This window comes from Jaminaea rosea, assembly GCF_003144245.1.
Source record: "Jaminaea rosea strain MCA 5214 unplaced genomic scaffold BDZ90scaffold_2, whole genome shotgun sequence".
NCBI lineage: Eukaryota > Fungi > Basidiomycota > Exobasidiomycetes > Microstromatales > Jaminaea > Jaminaea rosea.
The window spans coordinates 761,510-785,308 of NW_020289976.1; the positions used below are offsets into that span (position 1 = coordinate 761,510).

Here is a 23,799-nt window from a genome sequence, read left to right on the forward strand (position 1 = left end):
ATTGTCTATGATGAGTGATGCTGGTATGGGTGCGCGGTCGCATAACGTCTGCGCACCCGTCTATTGTCTATGCCGTTGCAGCGGCCCGCAGCAAATTATCCTCTGCTATCTCCTCTATGTCCTCCTACACATCTCTCTTCGCTCACTCGGTCCTGACCTGCGCATGCCCCTCCGGCTTCGCCTCGTCGTCCTTGACGACAGCAGGCTCAGGCGTCTGTACCCTGGTCTGGGCGCCCGACTCGGGCATCCCGCGCTCAATATCGTTCTCGCTGCCCTTCTTTTCGGTCTCAGCGGAAGGCTCTGCGCCAGGCACGTTGGCAAGGCCAGTCTCGCCCGCAGCGTATGGGGAGCGAGAGCGGATCTGCTCTCCGTAGCGGATGAGGATGAATGGGAGAGGGATGGCGATGATGAGGAGGCAGGAGAGAAGGAGCCCACCGCCCCATACGTGGAGGTTGGTGAAGAGCTGAGTGGAGAAGAGCGGCTGTGTGTGCGCGACGAGAGGCGAAGGAAGGTGAGTGCGGAAAAAAATCGATGGAAATAGAGGAAGCGAGGCGCGACTCACGAAACTGGCTGCGAGAGCATTTCGCACAAAGCCCTGTCCAGCGATAGCCGAGGCCGCATTGGAGCCGTAGGCGTCGGACAAGTAGGCCTGGACCGACTCGAAGATCTGGTAGATACCAATGAGAAGGAGGCAGAGACCGACCTGGGGGCCAAACCAGAAGAGGTAGTTGTACGATGTGAATGAGACGATGAGCAGACCAATGGGCGCAATGACACCACCAAAGGCACCACCATAAAGGCGAGCCTCGGGGACAGCGACGCCGTTGTTCTTGCGCTGGGCATCATCGTAGAGCTTCTTCCAGTAGAAGCTCATGCCGAAGGCGATGAAGCAGCTGAGCAATTGCGGAAGGAGCGCGCGGGAGAATCAGGTCAGCATTGAACGCGTCAAGCGCGCCCTCTCATCTGCAGAGCTCACCCGATGATGGGTCCGATGTAGGACAGTCCGACGACGCCAGAGCTCCATCCGAAGCCTCCCTCGCCATACACGATCGGAATAAGGCTGAACGAAGCAAAGATGAGCGCCCAGCAGTAGGCCAACCAGAGCGAGAAGACCAGAACAACGGGCTCCTTGATCAGGAGAACAGCCGCCTTGACCGTGGACGCGTAGAGGAGGGCCTTGAGGCTCGGCGTCTCAAGCTCGGCAGCGCTGCGGTATCTGTCGTCTCCCGTCTCCTTGCGCAGCTTCTTGGCACGGTTGGTGAGGAGGACAGATCCACGGTTCTCACGGAGGAAGATGACGAGAAGGATGAAGACGATTCCGTTGGCAATGAGTTGCACCCACTCGATCCAGCGCCAGCCGAGGGCCGCATCGATGAATCCGCAGTAGAGCGGGGCGGCGACCGTACCCAGAACGGCGACAAGCGAGAAGCAAGCTACGGGAATAGCCCTGTCCTTTGTCTGGTACATGTTGGCGAGTGTGCCTGGGATGATGGTAACTCCTGCAGCTCCAGAGCATCCTGACAGGAAGCGGAATACGAGCACTGAGGCGATGTTGGGCGCCAGCGCGATGCCAATGAACCAGATGACAAAGAAGAAGAGTGATACGAGGTAGACGATGCGGCTTCCTACGAACTCGGAGAGAGGGCCGAGGATGAGTGGGACCTGCGGACAAGAGTTGGCTTTGAGGTCAGCACAGTCCGAGTAGAGCGACAGCATGGCCGGACCGCGCTACTCACGAAAGCAAAGGCGCCGTTGAAGACGAGGAATCCAACTCTTCCGACTTCGGCAGACGAATTCAGCTCATCAACCATGTCCTAGAGTCGTGAAGAGTGTGTTGAGATCACAGTCAGTAAAGCGGCTGGTACGAGACGGGTCGCTGGTGCAGCCGCACTCACGGTGAGACCGCTCGAGAAGCCCGCGGTCGCCAGACCGATGAACAGACACATGATGGAGAGGAGGAAGGTGATGGTGCTCTTCTTGGCGCTTGACCAGTTGAGCGGGTTGAGCGGGTCATCCGGTCCATCCCAGTCGACGAGGATGACATTGCCCTGCTCGCCGCCCTTGAGGCTGCCGCTGCGCTTGACGCCGTCGGCACTTGGGTCGCGAGGTGTCTCCTCTCCTTCAGCGGCAGGGCCTGCCACGTCGACATTGCCTGAAGGGTCGGTGGTGGCGTCCTGCGTGGCCGTCTTGGACGAGGGGAAGAAGGAAGTGTGGATACTCGTTTGCTTGAGGACCATGGTGGCGGTGGGGAGAGTCGAAGAGAAGGGAGGGAGAGGGGGAAAGGGGTAGGGAGCGATGGGGTAGAAGAAGAAAACAAAAGGAGGCTCCACGGGGTCCCGGCTAAGGTTGAGTGTGTGTATTGAGGGGCGAGACCGTCAGGAGGTATCGGCTGCGCAGAAAAAGAGGAACAGGGAAGTCGTCTGCGCCGGAGACTAGGCAAGGGTCCGGCTGTTCCGTTCCCTATTGATGTGCGTGCTGCTTGCTTCGATGGGGCTTGCTCGGCTTGGCCGGGCTGCTGCTTGGTCGATCAAGGGCAGGAGCAGGAGCGACGGCAGTAGCGGCAGCAGGCGGCTCTAAGTCGAGAGGGTCGAGGGCGATGTCAAGGTGTAGGACAAAGGTCGAGGCTGAACGAGAGCAACACGCAGCGATGAGCCGGTGCGAGGTACGAGTAGGCGCAGAGAGGCTGAAGAATCGTGAGGTCAATGCAAAGGTTGGGCCGCGCGTGCCTTGGCCTGCTTGTTGCAGAGAGCTTCACGCCGTTCCAGGCTGAGTAGGAAGAGCACGATGACCAGCACAGCTAGCCGGAAACAATTCATGCACTGCAGAGGGCGGACGGATAGACGGACAGATGCGGCGTCTTTTCTTGGGCTCTCGGGCACTTGATTCTTGGCTAATTTCGCCGGCAGCCGCTGTCGAAAGATTAGATGACGACAGCCGAGTAACGGCCACGTGGTTGTTATGTTTGGTCGCAGCCAGCGCGTCCACGCTACGACGAGTCTACGAGTCGATACCTTTGATATGTGGGCCGATGAAGAGAGAGCTGGAGTGTGTCGATCGAGGCAGCGAGGCACCTTTGCCCTCTAATGCTCTGTCAATTGTGAGAACTTGCCATATGAGGTCCAGTGAAGGGCAGGCAGAGCCAATGACAGCGAGAAGGCGGGCTGCAAGACCAAGACGAGTGGGTGGATTATGACACCTACTTCCCAGTGCTCCATCGAGGTCGCCAGCCACGTAAGACGCGTGACTGAAGGTCACAGCGAGCAGAGCAAGGCAGAAAGGAAGTGACGACGAGGCGTGGATGCGGCGCTCATGGAGGTGATCGTGACGATGGAAGCAGCGGGCCAACCTACGTTGGTAGCCAGAAGGATATCGCTGAATGATGTGTGAACCGTGGCGAGGAGGCCGAGGTGAGACGGTGGATGACCTGGAGAAGTGACGGAGGACAGGGAAGCAGGAAGCAGACCACCGATGGCCAGCCGTGAGCGAGAGCCGCTCTCAGCGAGGTCAAGTGCGGCTTAGGCGTCTCAGGTACCAGCTTCTCCGCCACGAGCAGTCGGTCAATGAGCTTGTAGCCGCGATTCCAATTCCGTGCCTGGCCGATAGCGAGCGCCGGTCTGCCGCAGCGTGATCGCGGCTACGTTCTCAACCTGCACTGACTCGCTCTTACCGCCGCCATCAGCCCAAGCAACCATGCCTCGACGACCTGCAAGCTATTCATCGACGGGAAGCATTCTGTGACTTAATTGAACACTGCCTGCGACGCGGCAGGCCATGAGGTAGTACAATCGAACTCTCCGCTCTTCACCCCCTCACGCCACGACCGAAGCCGCGGCGGCGGCTGCAGCTGCTGCCGCTGCAGCCCCTCTTCTCCTCTTTCCTGACCCAACGCCACCCCGTATACGAATCAGATCACTCTCCGTCTCATAATCCTTTGCGCCCGTCAACTGGAATACCGAACGGCCAGGCTCCCATCGTACGGTGCGGCCGGGACCATATCCGCCCAGTCCGCCGGGCAGTGTTGCAAGGCCGGCTGAGCCGGAGGAGGTAGCTGCGCCCGCTGCGGAGGAGGAGGCAGCACCGTTCGCCCCTGAGCCTGCTCCACCTGCTCCTGCGCCGAAGTTGGAGCTCGAGCTACTTGAGCCCGCCCCTCCTCCCCCCGTCAAGCTTGGCGGTAATGATGAGGCTGCCAACGCGATGAAAGCGAGCCGGTCTTGCTCCAACTTCCTCCTCGCCCTCTTACTCAAGCTTGCCTCTTCTTCTTCTGCGCGCCTTTCCTCCTCGGTGAGCTGCGGTGCTGCAGCTGCACGACGCTTCTTCCCCTTTGGACCCTTGCGCTTCCCATTCGCCGTCGTGGCTTTCTTGGAGCTCCCGTCGTCAAAGGCACGCAAGCTCGATTCGATGAGGGCGAGGTCGGGTAGCCCGCCAAGACCGAGCGTCGGAGCGGTGCCTTCCATGCCTTTGTTGCCTACTAGGTAGCCCAAGCCAGAGGAGAGGAGCGTGGACCCCTCGCCGCTGCCGTTGGCATGACCGTTGCGATCCTTGTGCTTGCTGCCGCTCCCTGATCCGCCGGCGCCGTCCTTGCCTTGACTTGAGACACCAGCGCCATTGCCGTTTGGTCCGCCGCCGCTGGACTCGTCGCCCGATTCAAAGTCACTGGCTGCGAGCGCGGCAAGCCGGCGAGAAGAGATGTTCCCGCCAGCCGCTGCGGCTGCGGCCTGTTTGTTGCGCAACTTGCGGGTCGCGTGCGGTCTAGTCGAGGCATCCAACAACGAGTCTAGTCCACCTTCCGCTCCCTCTTTCTCCTCCTTCAACTTCTTCCTCCTATCATCCACTGCAGCCGTCAGCCTATCCCGGACCACCTTGCGTGCATGCCGTGCCTCGTCCTCAATCTTGGCGCGCTCCGCCTCGTAGGCCTTGCGGGCACCATCTACTTGGTGGGCGTGAAGAAGAGCCACTTTACGGAGGGATGCTTCGCGTGCGAGGGTAAGGTAGGAGAGGTTAAGCTGGTACTCTCGTGAGAGGAGAGGAGAGGTGAGGAGTGTCGTGTGTTCCGAGATGAAGCGATGCTGGAGATGGGCGTAGAGTCTGCGTGAGGGGACGGAGGGGGACGTCAGAGGACTCGATCCTTGGCAGCATATATGCGGGGTCGCTGGTACATACTCCTCTCTGTTCTCTACAGTATCCCAATGCACACGATGCACACGATCGATGACTTCGCGCCGCTTCTTGTCCTTCTTGCTCTCGCTCGTCGTAGCAGCTGCCGCCTCTTTGGCCTGAGCGGCTGCTTCCGCTTTGGCAGCTTGAGCCTTCTCGGCGGTAGCTGCCTTGGCACGCCCGGCCTTCTCTTTGCCCTTGGCTGTGCCGTCCTTCTTTGTCGTGCTCTTCGTCTTGGTCTTGGGTGGCTTGGGAGCGGCAGCTGCTGAAGGAGCAGCGGCAGGGGCTGCGGACATCATCGGCTGCTGGTGAGGCTCGGCGCCGTACATTTGTGGATGGCCTGCAGCGGCAGGCGGGATGGGGTAAGGCATCCCTGGAGGTGGGGGGTGAGGTGGATACCCGGCAGCAGCAGCCGCAGCAGCCGCGTGTTGCTGCTGTTGGTGAGCATAGTGGGCGTCGATGTCCATCATTTCACCCTCGTAGTATCCCATGTGATGCGGTGGAGGGAGGTGATGTGGGTAGCCCTGCGGCGGCGGAGGCAGCTGTTGACCCATTGCGGCTGGATGAGGTGGGGCCGGGCCATAGGCGTCGGCTGGATACGCTAGAGAGTGAAGTTAATAGTGTCAGGGTTAAGATCTCTGTACGCTACTGATTGCGCCACGTCGCACTCACCATGCCTGCTAGGCCCACTAGCTGGATATCCGGACCCCAAGGCAGCCTGCTGATGACCCACAGGTGGAGAGCGCGGCACAGCGCCGGCATGATGACTAGGCGGCGGCGGTGGTGCGCCATGCTGAGGGGACTGGTAGTATCCGCCGCCATTGGGGGCATGCTGCTGCGGATACGCGTGCGCATGGGCGCGTTCACGCTCGCGTTCTCGTTCATATTGTTTGGCCGAGGCAGGAGAAGGATGAGGCTGAGGTTGCGATGAGCCCTGGCGCGGCTGCTGCTGCTGAGGTAGTGGCCCACCACCTGCCCGCGGTGGAGATGATGATGTTGGGTACATGTCGTAGGGATGCGGCCCTGCTGCTGCTGCGTGGGCATGCTGAGGAGGTGGTGGCAGACTGGCCGAGCCAGCTGCGTGATGAGGATGATGGTGAGGTTGAAGCTGGTGCGGGGCTCGCGATGAGCCAGGAGACGCTGCCATCTCCATCGTCGCGGGCGGTGGTAGCAGCGAGGAGTCCGTATGAGAGTGATAGAAGAGCTATATCGGTGCTAGCTAGTCTGGGATCTGGCGCTGATGGTGGTGAGGATGAAGTGAGAATGAAAGGGCTCGTCCCTCTCTCATGCTCTCTCGGGCGCATCAACTCAGTCAGTCGGCCGTCGCTCCGCTCTCATCTCCACGCTCGACACTCGACACTCTGCTCCGTCGATGCGCTCGTCCGCCGCCCATCGACCCACTCCCGTCGTTTGAGCTCGCGGACAGAGACGGTGAGACACGACGAGCTCGCCACGTGAGCAAAGGGGATGATTAGCCCTCCGCTCCGACTCTTCTAGTGGGTGACCAATCGCAGCCTACGATGAGCGACGTTGCTTCCCCACCTCACTACCGACCAACCCCTCACCGCCCCTTCGCCAATCATGTTCGGCTCCATCGTCCGCCGAGCGGCCTCTTCTTCAGTCCAAGTAGGACGCAGCACAGCTTCCGCCTCAACTAACCTAGCTTCAGCTGCTCGTACTCGCGCTTCCACGCACATTACGGGCGTACCCGTCCACCCGGCCCCGCTCGCTGCATTGGAGAAGGTGTACGATTCCACCCTCTCCCTCCTCAACACCCTCCCGCAAGAGTCCGTCTATCGCAATGCCACATCTGCTGTAACAGAGTATCGTCTGGCGGTGATCAAGCAGATCAAGGACCAGGAGAAGGCACAAGGCAGAAACGCGGATAACGAGGAGGCAATTGCCAAGTTCGAGGACAAGGTGGACCAGGGATTGGTAGAGGAGGTGCTGAGTCAGGCGGAGCATGAGCAGAAGCTGGTGGCCAAGATGCTCGAGTGGCAGGCGTGAGTTGGCAATCCCAAAACAAGCTTCATTATTGTGGCGCCACACGCTGACCTCTTCCCTCCCTTCCAACCCACGAAGACACGAGCCTCTGGAGCACGCTCCGGCGCCTGGACAGTGGACTTACTTCAACATGGCAGAGGAGAACGTGCCCGAGGGAGAGATGAAGTAGCCGTGCCGCGTCGTAGAGAGAATGCAATCAACCCAATATCCCTGCGTATCAGCCGAAGTGTGATGATAGCAACTGGAGCGATCGTCGACCGTTCGCACACTTGCACGCGCGCTCGATGGTATCAATTTGAATTAGACGGGACACGAGTAGATGAAGGAGGAGGGAAAGATTCGCGGAGGAGAGGTGAAACGTAGCATCTCGAGAGGAGTCCAATCGAACGAGGTTGCCATCGAAAGGTGTTGTTGTACCCACAGCGCCATGGCTGCCCATTCTTAGTCCTCTAGCCTCGTCCTCCCTCCTCAAATCTCGTCTTCCTACTCGACGGAACAGGATTCAAAGTACAAAAGTAGGTGATCCTCTCCGTCAAGTAGTAGCTAAAGTTGGGGCTCCTCAAGAAGTCCAGGTAAAGCCCTTGCCTCACCCCTGCTCCCGTGGGCAGCGACCTGCTCCTCAGCAAAAGTGGCGTACCATGAGCCTTCAGAGACGCAAGGAAATCGTCCGTGTTGAAGGGCTTGATTTGCGATCGGTCCACCGGACGCTGAGTTGCCGGGATGAGGGACGAGACGTACCGATTCAGCGGGGCGAGGAAGCGCTCCGTGATGTCTGCAAGATAGCGACGCAGCACCGTATTAGCGAGCTGCGGGTTGTCCTCCTTGTCGACCAACTCGAGAACCCGCTTAAGCATTGGCCTGTCCTTGCTGACCCTCCGCTTCTTCTTCGTCTCGAAGCCGGGCAAATGCTGCGGCCCCCCACCTCCTGCGCCCGTGCCTCCCGCGACGCCTCCGCCCATGGGAGGCTTGACATCGCCCGCCTTCCCGTACTTGCCCGCCGTGCCTAGCTTGACAGCCGCCTTTCCCACTCTCAAGACGTGAGGCCAATGCGCACACGCCTGCGCAAGGAAAGGGTTCGTGCATCCAATGATCGTGCCCGCAGGTGGTTGCTTGCGCGTCGCCAGATTCTTGAAGTCATAGTCGTGGATAGTGAAGAAGGGCCTGAAATCCCCCGCATGAGGGATAGGGCGACAGATGTCCAAGAGATGCCAGACTGCCTCGCTGCAGATCTGTGGGGAAGGGCCTATGACGAGGATGGGCTCGGCGAGGAGGACACATTCCCATATGAGCCAGAGGTCGGCGAGGGCTTCTTTGAAGACGGAGATGAGCGGGGTGGAGGGGATGGAGGCCAAAATTGGTGACTCTTCGCTTGATCCGGGCTCGCCGCCGGCATTGCTGCTGTTGCTGCCGCCACTGCTACTGGCAGCGGTGGTAGTCGCTGACCTTGGCAAGGTAGGCGTCGCAGCTCGCTCCCGTAGCGAAGCAGACGAAGCGCTGCTCGACAATCCTGGCTGGCTCGCATCACTTGCTGCACTTTGTCCCTGCCTACCCAGCGGTAACGCAACCCAAAGCTGCGCCCCAAACAGTGGCAGAGGCAGCGTAGCTCCAGGCGCGGGATTGGGCCACTTGGTCACCGCACCGCTGAAGGCCTCGAGTATTGGGTCTCCGTGCTCAAAGTAGAGCGGGCCGAGCTTGGTCACGATGTCGGTAAAGAGGGCCACATAGGGCAGGTGCGAGAGGATGACGAGGGACTTCTGGAAGTACCCTCTTCGAATTGCAGGATCGCGTTTCTGTCGAAAAAACACGTAGCCGTAGATGTAGGACGAGGAGGAGCTGTTCGAAATCTTGGTGCTGCTTGCAGGAGCTGCAACTCCTCGCGCGCTGCTTGCTTGCGGTGTTGCGGGGGCTACGGTGCTAGCGCTGGTGCTCCCAAAGTCACTCACGCTGGCTGAGCGCTGGATGCTCTTGCTTGCTGTCTGTTGCTGATCGTGCGGTGGGATGATGGATGATGCTGACGAGCTGTTGGATGCTGCTCCTCCTTGAGAGGAAAGGAGTCCACCTGGCTCTGATGCTTCTCGTCCACGGCAATCGTTTACAGCAGATGCTAAACGCGGTGGATGTAGCGTCGCGAAGTGAGGCGGCGAAGAGACGGACGCATCGAGTGGCACCTCTCTTGCTCTGAAGCTGAACGTCGTGTCTCCCACATCAAAGATGGACGTGTCGGGAAATGACGAGAATGCGATGTTGTCTCGCTCCTCTCTGCTGATGTCGAGAGGCGGGGAGAGCGTCTCGAGGTCGGGACCCTTCTCCAGGTCGAAGTTGACGACGCCGATCGACAGGATCCATCGCTGCAGCAGACGCTTCTCGACAACTTCTTGGCTCAGCGTTGGCGCCACATCATTGTGGTTGCTCATCGGAAGGCCCAGCCCTGTGGGCGTGCGTCTCCCTGAGCTCGATACGCTCGTCTTCCTCGGCAAAGTCTGGACAGACGAGGCTCCTGCTGCCGCAGCTAAGGGTGCTCCGATGGCCAATCCCGCAGAACCAAACGTTGACGAGTGCTCCGACAGATCTCCTCCTGCTGCTGCAGCTTTGAATGACGACGCTTCTTCGTTGGCGGCGCTGCGCGAAGCTTGGTGCAGAAGGGATGCCTTGCCAAGGGACGTTCTTCGCGGGCTGACAGTTGGGGGCGGTGGGATGTCCTTCTGTCGCGATTTGCCCGACTTTCTGCGCTTCTTCTTTTTCGCTGCTGCTGCTGCTGATGGTGGGGACGACGCACCCTCTTGAGAGTGCGATGTAGAAGTAGCGGGCGTCTCTGAAGTCGTCGAATGATCGACACTCTCAAGGACTCTCTCGTCCGCAATGTCTTCCTCCGCAGAGAAGTAGGCGGCCGTATTGAGACTGTCCCTACTATTAGCTGTGAACGGCGCGGGCCTGGAAGAGGCCGAAGTAGCTGACGACGAGGAGCCTGAAGCCGCTCTTCTGCCGTGTGGTTGCTGATGGTCGTTGATGTGGCTGCTCAGCTGCGAGTCACTGTTGGGCGGCGAGGACGAGAGGTGGAGCTGCGAGAGGCTGAGATCTCCGTTGGCTCCGCCCCTCCCTTGGCTGCCGCTGCTGCTATGACTGCTGCTGCTGCTCAGTTTTTGCTGCGATGATGATGGCGGCGATGGGCCCTGATCTTTGCTCGTTGCCGCCGACGCTGAATCTGGAAGAATAGAGGCAAGAGGCATGGCTAACTGTAGTCGCGAATCCGAGTAGCCGTGCGTCCGTCCGTCGTCCGTCGTCCGTCGTCGACTCGAGTCCTTGTCCTGGGCGGAGTTTTGGAGAGGCCTCGCACACTCTCTTCTTTACCGCCTGTGTTGGAGAGCAATTCGTAGCACGGTTGCGACGACGCGGCGGCGTTGAGAGGGTGATGGATAAAAGGCGAAGAAGTGTCGTCGGCTTGGCTGACGACTATAGCGGTCAGGAGTGAGGGATCCCGACTTCTCTCTGAGCTGCCAGGTTTGGCCGAGAAGACGAGTTGACGAGACGATGGAAAGGCAGTCAGGCCGGCTCCCAAGGTCGAGGGGAGGCCCAAGCGAAGCCGGCAACAAGAATGGATTGAGCGTTCCAAGCCGCGCGGGGAGGAAAGGAAGGAAGCGACACACACTGAGGCCGGGAGGCGGGCAAGCGGGCAGGCAGGCAGGCGGGCGGGCAGGCAGGCAGTCAAGTCAAGAAAAGTTGCAGCTCGCGATCTCGATGACGATCCTCCTTCTCCTCCTCTACTCATCGTCGTCCCACATCAACTTCGCTTCATAGACATCATGTCCTTTGCTCGCCTGGGGGCAAGGCCCTTTGCGAGGGTGTCGGCTGTGGCTGCTGGGCCGTCACGAGCCGCTGCTGCTGCGTCGCATTCACCCTTCATGGCAGCATCGATGATGAGGCCGCTCTCGAGAAGATCCTTTGATCCTTCCACTTTCTCACCTAGCATCACTTCCAGCCGTCAATTCTCCTCTTCGCCAGCATACGCTTTCGCCTCTTCGTCTCCGAGCCGTGCCATCTTTTCCTCGAGCAATACCGGCTCTCAATCGACGACTGATGACCTCAAAGACACGGCCGCCTCATCGTCAAATCAGCTCCAAGAAGCTGCTGATTCAGCCGCCTCAGCCGCGTCTTCGACCTCTGCTCAAGCAGGCAATGCCGTCTCCTCGGCCGTCGACTCCGCAAAGGAAACCGCCTCCTCCGCAGCAGACGCTGCTTCCAACCTCGTTGACGCTGTCACTCCGGAAGTCGTCAGATCCTTCTCCGACGTCACCCTCTCGTCGTGGCCCAACGTCCGCATCACAGAATACGGCCTCGACTGGCTCGTCGAGACTACTGGCGCTCCCTGGTGGGCCATTATCATTGGTGTCACCCTGTCGGTGCGTGTCCTCCTCTTTCCTTTTGCCGCGAAAGGTCAAGCCCAGTCCATGCGCCTGGCGCACTTCAACCCGCAGCTTCAAGAGCACATGGCTGACGTCCAAGACGCTTCGAGGAGACGAGACAACATTGCTCTGCAGGAGTCACAGATGAAGGCTCAAAAGTTCATGAAGGACAACGATCTCCGCCCCTTTGCTGCCTTCAAGCTGCCCGCCGTCCAGATGCCAATCTTCGCCAGCTTCTTTTTTGCTCTTCGCGCCTTGGCCGAGCAGAACCTCGACACTATGAAGGCGGGCGGGCTCTTCTGGTTCCCGGACTTGACCATGGCTGACCCTACGGGCTGGACTCTGCCTATCATGTCGTCGGTCTTTACGCTGGCCGTTATGGAGACGGGAGCAGAAATGGGGGCGGCGGCGACGGCCAAGGATGGACCGCAGAAGTACACGCGATGGATCATGCGTGGTGTCTTCGTTGTATTGCCCTTCTTCGTCAAGAGCTTGCCAGCGGCAGTCTTTGTCTACTGGATGACCAGTGCGGCGTCCAGTCTGCTGCAGCTTGCCCTACTTCAGATCCCGGCCTTGCGTCGCTATTACGATCTGCCGGACAAGAAGAAGATGGCCGCTGCAGTCCCCACCACTTCAAGCACGAGGGACAGGAGGAGGATGACCTTTGCCGAGGCCGTCTCTGCCGGCTATCAGAGCCAGCAGCCCGTCAATGGCCAGCAGGAGCAGTACCTTGCCTCCCCTGGACTCAAGGCTGGTACGCCGCTCAGCAAGCAAGAGAATGCGTACGAGAAGTGGTTCAAGCCGGAGGGTCCGGCGGGTGGCAAGGCCGTCAAGGGTGGTAGTCTTTTCGAGGAGGACAATGCTTCGTCCGGCAACAGGGGTTCGTCGCCGGACAACGAAATGAGCTTGGCCTCGATGCGTAGGGAGTTGAGGCGTAAGCAGGACGAGGCCGAGGCCAAGAAGCAGAGGGCTTTGGCCTCGAGGGAAAGGAGGAACAACAGGAGGCGATACTAGGGATGGATCTGGGCGCATACACTCGTCGATACATACACACACCACTTGCAATGTACTTTTACTGAGAAGACGGACGGCATCAAGCTGTGAGCTTCGTCTCGTGAGCTCTTGACAGGTCATTGGCAATGCGCCTCGATGGCCCGTCCGCTCCCTCTTTGTCGCTTCAGTCCGCCATCCGCCATCCGCCCACCAATTTCACTCAGCCGGGCCAACCAAGCGATCGTCTGACACTTACTTGCACTCCTTTCCTTCCCTTCCCTCTCAACGCGACATGTTTCGGCCTTTAGGCCTGCTGAGCGACGTTCCTTGTCCCGACGATCAACAAGGGTTGTGCACTTCGCGCAGGACTGAGTGCCCCTTTGATCACTCGGAGAAGGCGCTCAAGGCAAAGAGGCAGAGATCCATCTCACCGCCTCGCAGAGCGTCGCAGCATACATCAGCATCATCGTCCTCGTCCTCGTCGTCGCAGCTTGGATCGCTGAGCTCACAATTGTTGGGCAAGAGGCAGAGGGTCAATGCGTATCAACCTGGTGATAGGGCAGCGCGCCAGGAAGCTAAACCCACGACTATGCCTACCAAAGTGAGCGTAGATGGCGAAGACGACGAGGGGTGGACGACTGTCAGTCACAAGCGAGTCAACAAGACAACTTCAGCCCTATCTGCAAGCTCAGACACCTCCTCATCGAAGACAGCCGCTGCGTCATCCTCCTCTGCCTCCGCCACCGCCTCATCGACCACCATCAGCCGCCGACCCCCTACGATCAGCCCAGCTCAGCATTCGCGCACCTCGCCCATCCTCCTCACCTCTCGCAATACCTGTCTCAAAACGCTCCACGACCACTTCTGCATCGCCTATGCTCCGCTCCTCGAGTCCGCAGACCCAAAAGTGAAAGATGCGGGGCATCTCCTCGCCTCGCAGGATGCTTTACAACAGGAGCGCGATGTTTGGACCAGGGCGACCAAGATGAGCTACCGCTCGAGCATCGTGACAATGGCAGTAGGCATCAAGAAGAGGGACGTTGAGGCCGTCAAACGCTGCTTGAGCGAGGCGCTCTCCATTTTGCCAAACGGCGATGCCAACGACCATACCGAGCTTGCTACAGCCTTGGCGACCCGGCTGCGTTCGCTGTGCACCGAGGTGGGAACGAACGCTGCGGTGGACGAGAAGCGCCGCAGTGAGGAGCGTCGTATCAAGACGGAGCTGAGCGTTACCAAGCTGAAAGACGCAGACCTCATCTGCCCAGACAGGCGCCTGGCCGAATTTGGCTTCGACGTGGTGCCCACCAGAGATGGCAAGCAAGAGGCCGCAGCGGCACAATCGTCCACCTCCGCCGATGCAGCATGGGGTGCTGGCTCCTCCGAACTTTCAGCCCACGGGCAACAGAAAGAATGCGATCGCTGTCGCAAGCCCTTCATCGTCGGCCAAGGCGGCCCCTCAGATTCCACGACAGGCCAAGACATGCACGCCTGCCACTACCATTGGGGCAAGAAGACTTTTGAACGGGACCCCACCGCCGGGGTGCGCCATCGTGTTCAGGTCTGGACGTGCTGTGGGCGCGGCGTGGAGGCGCCGCTTAGTTCTGGCATCACCTTGTCTCAGCTTGCATCCTTTGGTGGCGGGCCATCACAAAGTGTAGAGGGAGATCGCACCTGCTGCGTGGGACCACACGTTTTCAAGGAGGAAGACGTCGCACAGCTGCATCGTCGTGAGGGCTTTGTGAGCACGCAGGAGCTGGATGAACAGCTCAGCAACGAGGAGCGGCAAGAAGCCAAGAGCACCCGCCTTGAGATTGTGGCATTGGACTGTGAACTTGGCTACACGACCGGTGGGCTATCCCTCACGCGAGTGACGCTCATTGACCAAGGAGGCAAAGCAATCTACGACTCTCTCTGTCGTCCTCGCACCACACTCGTCGACACGAATCTGCAATTCTCCGGGGTGACCACAGCTCAACTTCAAGATCCCACCATCCCCTCCCTTCCCGTCATCCGCCAAACCCTCACCCATTACATCAGCCCCACCACCCTACTGGTGGGACACGGCCTCGAGAATGACCTTCGAGCTCTGCGCCTCCTGCATCCGCTGCTGTGTGATACGGCCCTGCTCTTCCCTCATCCGATCAAGGGCTTTCCTTACAGGCAGAAGCTGAAGGATCTGGCGTATCGCTTGCTGGGGAGAACAATTCAGGCGGGCATGAGTACGGATGGGCATTCGAGTCTAGAGGATGCGAAGGCTAGCTTGGATCTGGTGAAGTGGAAACTGGAGAATGAAAAGGGGAAGACGCCATGGAGCGACGCGAAAAGAGTCGCAAACAGTACGAGCGCAGCTGCAAATTCAGTGGCGACAGGCACTGGTAAAGCCGGTGGAAGCGCTGCACCGACAGTGGGCACAGCTGTATCGTCTGCTCAGCCCGCAAGCAGCAGCACGGTCGTCGTTTCGTCTGGAACACGCGTACTCAATGGTGGAAATGGAGCTTCTCGTCCCGTTGCGAGGCCAGCACCGCAGCATTCCCAGCAACAGCGCAGCAACAACGGCAAAGCGGGCAGCCCTCCGATGACTGGCGGGGGTGCAGGCTCCACGCCGAGCCTCTTCATTCCCAGGCGCAAGTGAAGTCGCCCGTTCATGAACCTGACATCATCGCATCTTGTATCATTACATTACACTCATCTCTGGTCACATCATCTATACCAATGTCTTCAATTTTCATCTTTCTTCTCTCCGCTCATCTTCTTTTCCTCTTTGCTGCTGCTCGCTCCGGTGCTTGAGGGAAAGTGAAAGTGGCCGATGGATTGGGCTTGGCTACGGCAGGCGGTGGCCTTATTGAGTTTTTGCTCGCCGGAGGTCGAGTTGGGCCAGCAGTGTTTGCGCCATCATGCATTCCTGCCGTTGCATCCTTCGCCGTGGCAGTATTCACCGCTTGCGGAGCGGGTTGGCCACCCATCACATCCCCGCTCAACTGCAGCTTCGACTTCTCCTCCATCTCGCGCAGCTCACTCCTCACCTGCTCCTCGATCCCAGCCACGCGCGAAGACTCGGCTTCTTGCGCCGAGCCCTCGAGACGCAGCTTCCTTTGTCGGGCCGAGAGGAGGGAGGTAATGACATTGTAGCCTAGTGAGTAGCTGATGGAGGAGAGCCAATAGATGAGAAGGGCCTGCGCGTGGATGAGGAAGGGAGATGTAGGCTCAGCTTCGGAAAGTGGAAGCTGCAGCCGCGAAGAATAGCCACTCACCCCGGGTGCATTCAAGCTGATGGGGATGAACAGGATGGAGAAACCCCTCATCCCCGTCGCGATCGCGTTAGAGACCAGCTCAGCCTTTTCCACCCTCATCGCTACATCGCCCAGACTCTCCTTGCCCTCTTCCTTCCCTTGACCCTCCCTCTTTGCCTTGGCGTCCTCCAAGCCTTTCCTTCTAGCTCTCGCTCCAATTTCAACATTCAACATGCTCAGCATCCCCACAGCTACAGGTCCCAACACAGTTGAATCCCTGTCGCCCAGCGTAGGCCCCGTTGGCTTGCTGAGCGCAGCTAGAGCCTCTGGGTCCATCCCGCGGTCGCGGAGCATCTGTGCTGAGGTCTCAAAAGAGCGCACAAGGGAGTCGTCGGGTGGGGACCACCATGGCAAGATTTCACCCAGTAGGGGCGAGGGAGGAAGGCATCCTTGCCGCAGCGCCATGGTTGTGGCGACAAAGAGGGGTAGAGAGACGGATATAGGGATCAGGAGCGTCTTCCATTGCTCGCAGCGATGTCTGTACGAGGTGAGTGAAGCGAGCGAGGTGAGCGGGGGAAGTACGAAGGCGGCAGCGTCAGCTCGATCATCTCTTGGCCTCTCTGCTGCCACTTACGCACTCTTTGATCAAAGCGCGAAGTCGTTCTCGCAACTCCTCCTCTAACTCCGCCTTGTACACCTCAAAACTCTTTCCCTCCCTCCTCGCCAACTTCATCCTCGTCAAGGGCAGTCCTTCTCTACCCTTCAGCACATTCCATCTTGGCATGACTTCCTCCTGCAGCCTTGCTTGCCGGCGTCGTGCCCACAATTGGAAGGGGAGCGTGACTGTGCTTCGCAGCACGAATGTGAGGAGGACAATGCTGAGGGCGTAGCTGTGTGGACCGGAAAGGTGGAGATAGTCAGGCAGAGCGTGTATATATGGTACGACTGGGTCCATCAGGCTGAGTATGGAGTCAGTCCATGATGATGCCGGCGGTAGTGGTGGTGGTGAGGAGGAGGAGGAGGAGGAGGAGGAGGAAAAGGCGACGGCGCTGCTGTGGAAGCCGGATGAGGTCGTAGGCGGCCGCTCTCGACTATATGCAGCTGGTCTTGGACTCGAGATGACAGTCAAGCACCTTGGCGAGGTTATTGATCGCCTGAAAAGGCCTCCCGATGTCCCGGCGAGCATCATCGACGCCATTCTCGGCCAAATAGACGATGGCGAGGAAGGAAAGCAGGAAAGCAAAAGCAACGCAACGCGGCGCACGGACGGCCAAGGGCGGACTGGCCAGGCGGGAGCAACTCTTCTCATCATGATACTGGATATGAATTCAGCCAGCCTGTCTTCTGCATAATGGTACACACACAAGCAAAGCGAACGAAAGAAAGAGGTACACCTCCCAGGATGTGATCCCTCGGTCAAGGCAGCTCCCGCCTGAACTCGAAACTCGGCGTCGAAGCGCCCCCACCCTGCGTTGGCCCACCGGAGCTCCTCTGCGAAGCCATTGGAACACCCCTGCGCCTTCGACTGGCCGCCGTATTCGTCGAACCTGCTCCCGCGCCGCCGCTCTTGTACGCTACAGAAGTGCTCCCTGCACCCATGGCGCTCCCCGCTCCTGCGATGGGCGTGCCAGCCAGCTGCGAATGGTGAGCGCCCTCTTCCATCACAGGCCCAGCGCCCCCCTCGATTGCGCGCATCCTCCTCCTCTTCGTCGAAGCAGACGTGTCCATGGACAAATCTGATCCCGCACCGACAGAGCCCCGGCGGTAGCTCGACAAGCCCCTCGCACTCTCCCAATGCGGGGCACTTCCTCCAGGAGCCTCGATGCTGTGAGGCGCACCTCCAGTCACCTCGTGCTCGTGCTGACGCTTCCTCTGTAGGCCCAACATTCGCAGGCGCTCAACCCAGAGATCAGCCCGATCGAGCGACTCTCCGACGACGACTGTCACGGAGCGCAAGATGTCCAGCGACTCGACTGCGAGGGTGAGTACGCGATTTGCAGCTTGAGCTGTGGCGGCGGCGGATGTGAGGTCCTGCGATGCCGATGGAGTGGACGATGGGCCGCCGTTGCTGCCGCTTCGAGGCGTCCCATGCGCGGGCGAGAAGGAGGGACTTGCCGGGCTGCCCCCAAACGAGCTCGTCGCTGGAGCGCGGTTGACCGTTGCCCACCTCGCTGGCAGGCTGAGAATGAAGGCTTTGACGCTAACGCGCGCCGGCTCTGGCAGTGCTCCTCCCGCGTACCTGCCCACTACATCCACCACGCTCCTGATGGTCGTGACCACGTCCCCCTTGATCTGGGACAAGTTTTGCGCCGCCGGGGACGTAAGCTCGAGCTCTCCGTGATTAAGCTTGACGATGAGGTCGCGGAGCACGGTAATCTGGTGCTCGATGTGCGCTGTTGCGTATTGCAACCACTGCAGGCAGTACTTGAGTGACTTCATGCTTTCCTCACTCATTGCCGCTGAGAGGCCGCCGGCCGTCGCGCCTGCCTCGACTAGCATTGAGCCCCACCTGCTTCCTGTGCCATTCTTTGTGGCCTGCTCCACGAGGGCACGACCCGAAGCGGCCCGGCCGTCGTCGACGGAGGAACGCGTTGCTGAAGCGCCGGTGAGTGGAGCCGATGTTGAAGCGAGGGCGCTTGATGACGAGAGCGACGTCTGCGGTTGGAGCGTCGATTCGCTCCCTTCAGCCCTTCCCTTCCCCTTGCGCTGCCGCAGCTCGTTGACGACCATCTCCCTCTCCTTCTCCTCCATATGCAGTGCCCAATACGCTTTACGACGCTTCATCCTCTCCTCGTCGTCCATGTGCGCCCACTCTGTCCGCTCTCGCTCGTCCAACTCGGCCATAACTTGCTTCTCTGCAGCATTGCCTGGTGGATAAAGGCGGTCTAGCTGGCGACAAGCAAAGTCGTCGAGCTGTTCCTTGCCCTTGCCGCCTAGCGATGCGCCCAGCCGGTCTACGACGGGGCGTGAGATGGCCTTGACTGAGGATTCGACGAGGTCGCCTCCGTACTGCGAGCGCGCATAATGAGGCAGGCTTTCATGTGAGCTCATTGCGCACATGATCTCGCCGCTTCTCGTGCACTCACCTTTACAATCTTGCTCTTCTGCTTGCCAATCTCGTAGGCGCGCAACGTTCCCCTGACCATTGGCAGGTGGCTGACCCTATTGAGGAAATCCGCATCCTTCATCATCTCGCGATCCACCTCTACCTCATTCCCATCTTCGTCCTGGATGATGGCAGGAAATTCAAAGTCAGGCGGCAAGTCGGCGAGAGTAGCCGCCCTTTTGAAGGACTGTGTTGCATCAGCGCCGGCATTGCTGCTTGTGCTGGCCCCGGCTACGCTGCTGCTGCTGCTGCCGCCGCCAAAGTGTGCTTGAGAGGTGACGCTGCAGTCTGGAGTGGTGATCGACTCGGTGAGCGGTGTAGAGATGGGCGACGAGATGGCGGTCGAGTTCACGGACGACGTCGACACAATGGATGAGCCTGCAGTGTGGGCTGTGAAAAGGTGCGCCGTGAGTCAGTCTACAGCCCTGATCTCTCGATGAAGACGCCTCTCATACTCACAGGCGTTGCTACCATCTCTTTGCCGCGTTGCTGCACGATGCTGCTGCTGATGATGCGATCCTCCTGCTCCTCCTGCTGGATCTCCCCCGCTCCTCCCATCCAGATGCTTCATGGCTCCAAGCGCCATGATTGCTATCCTCACATCTTCGTCCTCTGCATCGAGATTCGTTGCTCTCCCAGCTGGTGTTGAAGACCCCTCCATCCCAGGCAAAGGTAGTGGCGTCTCTGGAACGTCGGTAGCCGCAGGTGTCGGCGCCTCGCTGGGCGCATCGTGATGTTGCTCTTCCCTCGTTCTCATCCACATTGCCTCTTCCTCTGTCAATGATTCCTGCCTCTCCATTGCTCGAGACCACGGAGAGCCTCTTGAAGAGGAAGTGGCCTCGGGCGTCTTGCTGCTCTGCCGTCGACTGGTCTCGCCCTGCTGCGCCATATTGTCAATGAGCGTCGGTGGTAGCGAGGAGCAGTTGAAGATTGCACGCTACTAGCGTAAGCTAAGCCCTCTTTGCTGCCGAATGTCGCGCGCCTTTCACAGGTCTTGGGCGTCTGAAACCGACGTCAAAGTCTGAGGGCGAAGGGGGGCTTGCGGGCCGCAATGAGGCAGGCACTGACGTCTCGTCTGCCCTGAAACTGCGAGCAGAGTGCGGGGTAGATGAGGCAAGGTCCAAGGGAAGAAGATGAAAGAATGTGACGTAGCCTAGTAGTAAGGTTGAGAAGAGAAACCTTGCTTGCCTTGGACGACGGCGTAGCTTGCGTAGGTTGCTGCTTCTACTCGTCGCCTTCTCGGCACCCTCGCAATAGAGCGAGGCAGTTGCGATGAACGAATGGATGCAGGTACTGGACGGTGCTACGCAGCGTCTGACCAGCTTATGGCCAAGTAGCAAAATGATGCCGGAAGACGAGGATGAAGATGAGCTCGTAGACGACGTCACAAGATGGCTAGGCAGCTACGCTTTCGGAGAAGTGCCCAAGGGCGCGCTAAAGCTGAAGCTGGTAGTGGGGTTGCCAAGCCGCTGATGAGCCAGAGAGAGCTTGAACCCCTTCTCCCTTGTCCTTGTCCTTGTCCTTGGGCTGTCTAAGCAGGCGGGGCGAGTGCAGTTTATGTGCGTGTGCTTCGCCTTAGTGGCCTTTGGCTTTGCGGCTGCTGGCTGCCGTGGGACTGGGACTCGCGGCGACTGGCGGCGGCGGCGGCGGGGTGCGGAGGCCTGGCTGTGCGGCAAGACGACGACCGACGTCTGCTTGATTGGCTCTGGGGAAAGCTCGCTGCTCGCTGTTCCGCCGTGTGAAAAAATTGAGCAACAAGAAGAAGACGCTGGCGTAATGAGACGCAAGGTAGTGGTAATGATGATATGGACAGATGAGAGAAGTTGTTGTCGTCGCATTCAAACCCCCGTCTCGGTGACGACAAGGGTGTCGACGTCGTCGCTATCGCACTACTCGCCATCTCAGGTCAGACAATTCTTTCGAGCGTGCTGAAAGCGGCGGCCACGCATTGCTGACCTCGCGCCCCCCTTCGTCGCACTCTCGCTCGCTCGTCAGTCCGCGTATGAAAACGCCCGATGGCCACGGGCGGCCATGTAAAAAGAGATCAGCAGCAGCTACCCTCGGGTTGCTCGATTTCCACACATAGCAACGCCGAGGAAAGAGAGTCGGAGCGAGGTCCGAGTGGCTCGGACAGTATGCAAGGTTGTGCGATTCGATGAATGTGACATGATGCCGTCATGACCTTTGGGCTGCTGCTTCGGAAGGCGCTCGTGATTGCGACCATTGCCGCCGCTCAATCTCGGGACCACAGCGTCCACAAGCCACCGCTTTCGGTCACCACCCTTGACAGGCGCCTCTTGAATTCCACTTCAGGCTAAGTGAAGGCTTCTTCTCCCTTGACAGTCATCGAAGCAGCAGTGTCGTCGGCGTCAGCGGCGTCGGCGATAAGAGGGTCTTCATCACCTTTCACACGACGAGATCCAGTCCCAAATCGATATCACTCCGAGGCTGCAAACAGGCACGCACGGGCGCAAGCACTCACGCACGCACGCACGCACGCACGCACGTACGCAACTCGAAATCTTTCATCTATGATGCATTGAAGGATCTATCTCACGTATCTTTCGCCCTGACAGCAGCTGAAGCAGGAGGGTCGCTCGTTCCCTTGTCCTTCTCTTTGGCCTGCCGTATCGCCGCCTTGGCGTCCTCCTTGAGCTGCTTATCATCATCGCGGTCCACGCTCTTGTGTCGTAGCAAGAACAGCGTAGCAAAGAAGGCCACAGCTGCCAGTGCTGCAAAGAGATCGAAGAGGATGTGGAAGCCTCGCACGTAAGCCCGCCGTAGCTGCTCAATCCGCGCCGGGTCGATGCGATTGGCAGAGGCTGACGAGGAGATTTGAGCAGGATTGTCCAACGCAGACTTGATCATAGCACTTGTCCATCCTAGCGGCTTCAGATCGTGCTTTGCCGTAGTGCTAATGATCGAGGCTCCAATGGCCAGGCCAAGCGCTCCCCCTAGGTTGCGCTGAAAGTTGCGTGTAGCAGTCACCACGGCCATCTGCTTGCGAGGCACGGCGCCTTGAAGGGCTACCAAGCCGACCTGGAGCGTCGCACCACTGCCTGCGCCTGTGAGGATGGCAAAGCCGATTTGCTTGCCCTTGCCGGAGGTCTCGTTCAGCGTCGAGATGAGGCCGAGCCCAACGGCCCAGAAGATCCAGCCGGCCAAGAGCACCTCTCGGTATCGCCCTGTACGCGAGACGATGAAGCCTGATACCGTTGAGGAGAAGGCTTGGATGCAAAGGAGTGGGATGGTTAGAGCTGCGGCCGGGATTGGCGTATATGCATACGCAAGCTGGTAGAACTGTGGAAGGTAGAAGAGCTGCGAGTATAGGATCCACCCATTGATCGTCTGCGTAATCGACGCTCCAACGACGATGGAGTTCTTGTACATCGAGAGGGGCATCAGCGGCGGGCGGTCCTCGGTGCAACCCTTCCATTGCCAAAGGACAAAGACCGCAGCTACGACGACGCCGATACACAGCGGCACCAGGACGTGAGTGCTGACCCAAGTGTATGCGCCAACCCAGCTCAAGCCCAGCACGACGAGGAGCGTGGCCACAAGCGACAGGGCAGCGCCGGTCCAGTCTATTGCGCGTACCTTGCGCTTCCAGTCTCCTTCTACCTTCTTGAGAGGCAGAAATCGCCACGCTATCGCCCCCGCTACTGCTGAGAGGGGCAGCATGATGCGATACTGGTCTCGCCACGTCGCTTTCTGAGCAAGAACGGCGCCAACGATGGGCCCGAGACCGTTGCCTACGAGAACGACTGCGCCGAGCACGCCTTGGTATTTGCCACGCTCTCGCAACGAGACAACGTCCGAGATGATGATCTGTGATACGGTGATGACGCCACCTCCTGCTATGCCCGTGAACGCTCGGAAGACGACGAGGGAGATGATTTCCGGGCTGAGCGACGAGCCGAGCGATCCGATGAAGAAGATGGCGAGTAGTAAGAGCAGGAGCGGCTTGCGCCCTGTGAAGTCGGAGACGCGGCCGTAGATGAGCTGGAAAGCGGTCGCTGTAATGAAATAGCTGTCTGAGATGAAGGACGTGCGGCTGCCAGCATTCAGATCTGACCCGATGATAGGTGCAGAGACTGCCAAGGTCGTCTGATCCATGAGGACCGTGAGGATGACAATGGCCAACGCGAGAAAGACGATGATGATGTTGCGGCGAGGCAGGTAGTTCGTTTGCGCATTGAAGCCCCGCACAGGGTCATTGTCCGCAACGATCGTGGGCGTCGTAGCGCCTGAGACGTGATGGGTGTTGGCGCTACCATCTTGGCTCTCAACACCACCACCACCACCACCACCACCACCACTGGCCCCTCCCTCAGTCGGCTTCTCTGTGGCGGGCGTCTCGACATCCGCATGCTGCTGGTGTTGCAGCGCGGCCATCTTGATGACTCATGCGTGGTGGCAGTGACGGCAAGCTTTCAAAGCAAAGCAGAGCCAAGATCGCTCGACCCCCTTGAACTGATTGCTCGCGCTCTTACCAGGTCGACTTGACTAGTTTGCTTGCGGTAAGGCATCTCGGCCATCTCGCAGAGAAAAGGGCCATCGTCGGATCTGTTCGGTCGGTGCGTGGAGGGGCCAGTCTATCGCCGCCATTGCCGGCCGGTCTCATTCAATCGGGTCGATGCTCAGGAACACAACGAGGGACATGGGTATAGAAATGGCCTGCATTACGAGAGGCGGGAAGATGAAGGGATGGAGTACGGACTTGATTCAAGGCTACCAGCGACTACAGATTCCCCCCCCCCCCCCCCTCTGAATGGACGCCCACTGACTCTGCGCAGGAGCATGTCGTGTGATCGTCCCGCCCGCCCGTTCTCGCCGAGGCTTCTCTGCTTCTATCAAATCAAGGCAGGCATGACGCACGCAAGAGCTCTTGCCGCCGTCACACCGCGATGCA

General features: G+C 59.3%; 9 protein-coding genes across 9 annotated transcripts; 3 read left to right on the top strand and 6 right to left on the bottom strand.

Annotated features, from left to right (window-relative positions):
- Window positions 1–4: 4 nt before the first annotated feature.
- Window positions 5–2,468, bottom strand: BDZ90DRAFT_113966 (MFS general substrate transporter). The gene is made up of 5 exons (XM_025503243.1): window positions 1,896–2,468; window positions 1,737–1,814; window positions 977–1,662; window positions 563–893; window positions 5–481 (listed from the first exon to the last, which is right to left on the bottom strand). The coding sequence occupies exons 1-5, from the start codon at window positions 2,235–2,237 to the stop codon at window positions 143–145; spliced, it is 1,776 nt and encodes a 591-aa protein (XP_025364189.1). The 5' UTR covers window positions 2,238–2,468; the 3' UTR covers window positions 5–142.
- A 1,033-nt stretch (window positions 2,469–3,501) lies between these two features.
- BDZ90DRAFT_114017 (hypothetical protein) lies at window positions 3,502–5,768 on the bottom strand. Its single transcript, XM_025503244.1, has one exon. It carries the CDS (start codon window positions 5,706–5,708, stop codon window positions 3,810–3,812), a length of 1,899 nt encoding a protein of 632 aa, XP_025364190.1. The 5' UTR covers window positions 5,709–5,768; the 3' UTR covers window positions 3,502–3,809.
- Window positions 5,769–6,713: 945 nt separating this feature from the next.
- Window positions 6,714–7,371, top strand: BDZ90DRAFT_230441 (hypothetical protein). The gene is made up of 2 exons (XM_025505468.1): window positions 6,714–7,157; window positions 7,237–7,371. Exons 1-2 carry the CDS (start codon window positions 6,736–6,738, stop codon window positions 7,325–7,327), a joined length of 513 nt encoding a protein of 170 aa, XP_025364191.1. The 5' UTR covers window positions 6,714–6,735; the 3' UTR covers window positions 7,328–7,371.
- A 64-nt stretch (window positions 7,372–7,435) lies between these two features.
- On the bottom strand, window positions 7,436–10,745 carry BDZ90DRAFT_230442 (DUF1630-domain-containing protein). Its single transcript, XM_025505469.1, has one exon. It carries the CDS (start codon window positions 10,383–10,385, stop codon window positions 7,608–7,610), a length of 2,778 nt encoding a protein of 925 aa, XP_025364192.1. The 5' UTR covers window positions 10,386–10,745; the 3' UTR covers window positions 7,436–7,607.
- On the top strand, window positions 10,506–12,647 carry BDZ90DRAFT_230443 (hypothetical protein). The gene has a single exon (XM_025505470.1). It carries the CDS (start codon window positions 10,959–10,961, stop codon window positions 12,570–12,572), a length of 1,614 nt encoding a protein of 537 aa, XP_025364193.1. The 5' UTR covers window positions 10,506–10,958; the 3' UTR covers window positions 12,573–12,647.
- Window positions 12,648–13,326: 679 nt separating this feature from the next.
- On the top strand, window positions 13,327–14,832 carry BDZ90DRAFT_210545 (hypothetical protein; the record flags this gene model as incomplete). The annotated part of the gene is made up of 2 exons (XM_025504073.1): window positions 13,327–14,149; window positions 14,210–14,832. Coding segments are annotated over 2 exons (1,446 nt in total), but the record flags the coding sequence as incomplete, so codon positions are not given.
- A 357-nt stretch (window positions 14,833–15,189) lies between these two features.
- On the bottom strand, window positions 15,190–17,023 carry BDZ90DRAFT_230444 (hypothetical protein). Its single transcript, XM_025505471.1, has 3 exons — window positions 16,420–17,023; window positions 15,803–16,319; window positions 15,190–15,724 (listed from the first exon to the last, which is right to left on the bottom strand). The coding sequence occupies exons 1-3, from the start codon at window positions 16,977–16,979 to the stop codon at window positions 15,296–15,298; spliced, it is 1,506 nt and encodes a 501-aa protein (XP_025364195.1). The 5' UTR covers window positions 16,980–17,023; the 3' UTR covers window positions 15,190–15,295.
- Window positions 17,024–17,197: 174 nt separating this feature from the next.
- BDZ90DRAFT_225889 (Opi1-domain-containing protein) lies at window positions 17,198–19,776 on the bottom strand (the record flags this gene model as incomplete). The annotated part of the gene is made up of 3 exons (XM_025504683.1): window positions 17,198–18,790; window positions 18,868–19,277; window positions 19,347–19,776. 3 exons carry the CDS (start codon window positions 19,774–19,776, stop codon window positions 17,198–17,200), a joined length of 2,433 nt encoding a protein of 810 aa, XP_025364196.1.
- A 1,622-nt stretch (window positions 19,777–21,398) lies between these two features.
- BDZ90DRAFT_230446 (MFS general substrate transporter) lies at window positions 21,399–23,598 on the bottom strand. The gene has a single exon (XM_025505472.1). It carries the CDS (start codon window positions 23,280–23,282, stop codon window positions 21,441–21,443), a length of 1,842 nt encoding a protein of 613 aa, XP_025364197.1. The 5' UTR covers window positions 23,283–23,598; the 3' UTR covers window positions 21,399–21,440.
- Window positions 23,599–23,799: the final 201 nt, after the last annotated feature.

Bases quoted from the DNA above. Each gene is read 5' to 3' on its own strand.
- BDZ90DRAFT_230446 (XM_025505472.1), bottom strand. From the start codon at position 23,282: ATGGCCGCGCTGCAACACCAGCAGCATGCGGATGTCGAGACGCCCGCC.
- BDZ90DRAFT_230441 (XM_025505468.1), top strand. From the start codon at position 6,736: ATGTTCGGCTCCATCGTCCGCCGAGCGGCCTCTTCTTCAGTCCAAGTA. The intron at 7,158-7,236 runs GTGAGTTGGCAA...CAACCCACGAAG, and splicing joins AAGATGCTCGAGTGGCAGGC to ACACGAGCCTCTGGAGCACG.
- BDZ90DRAFT_114017 (XM_025503244.1), bottom strand. From the start codon at position 5,708: ATGGGTCAACAGCTGCCTCCGCCGCCGCAGGGCTACCCACATCACCTC.
- BDZ90DRAFT_230444 (XM_025505471.1), bottom strand. From the start codon at position 16,979: ATGGCGTCGATGATGCTCGCCGGGACATCGGGAGGCCTTTTCAGGCGA. The intron at 16,320-16,419 runs GTGCGTAAGTGG...CACCTCGTACAG, and splicing joins CTTCGCGCTTTGATCAAAGA to ACATCGCTGCGAGCAATGGA. The intron at 15,725-15,802 runs GTGAGTGGCTAT...ATCCACGCGCAG, and splicing joins TCAGCTTGAATGCACCCGGG to GCCCTTCTCATCTATTGGCT.
- BDZ90DRAFT_230443 (XM_025505470.1), top strand. From the start codon at position 10,959: ATGTCCTTTGCTCGCCTGGGGGCAAGGCCCTTTGCGAGGGTGTCGGCT.
- BDZ90DRAFT_113966 (XM_025503243.1), bottom strand. From the start codon at position 2,237: ATGGTCCTCAAGCAAACGAGTATCCACACTTCCTTCTTCCCCTCGTCC. The intron at 1,815-1,895 runs GTGAGTGCGGCT...TCACGACTCTAG, and splicing joins GCTTCTCGAGCGGTCTCACC to GACATGGTTGATGAGCTGAA. The intron at 894-976 runs GTGAGCTCTGCA...GCAATTGCTCAG, and splicing joins TACATCGGACCCATCATCGG to CTGCTTCATCGCCTTCGGCA.
- BDZ90DRAFT_230442 (XM_025505469.1), bottom strand. From the start codon at position 10,385: ATGCCTCTTGCCTCTATTCTTCCAGATTCAGCGTCGGCGGCAACGAGC.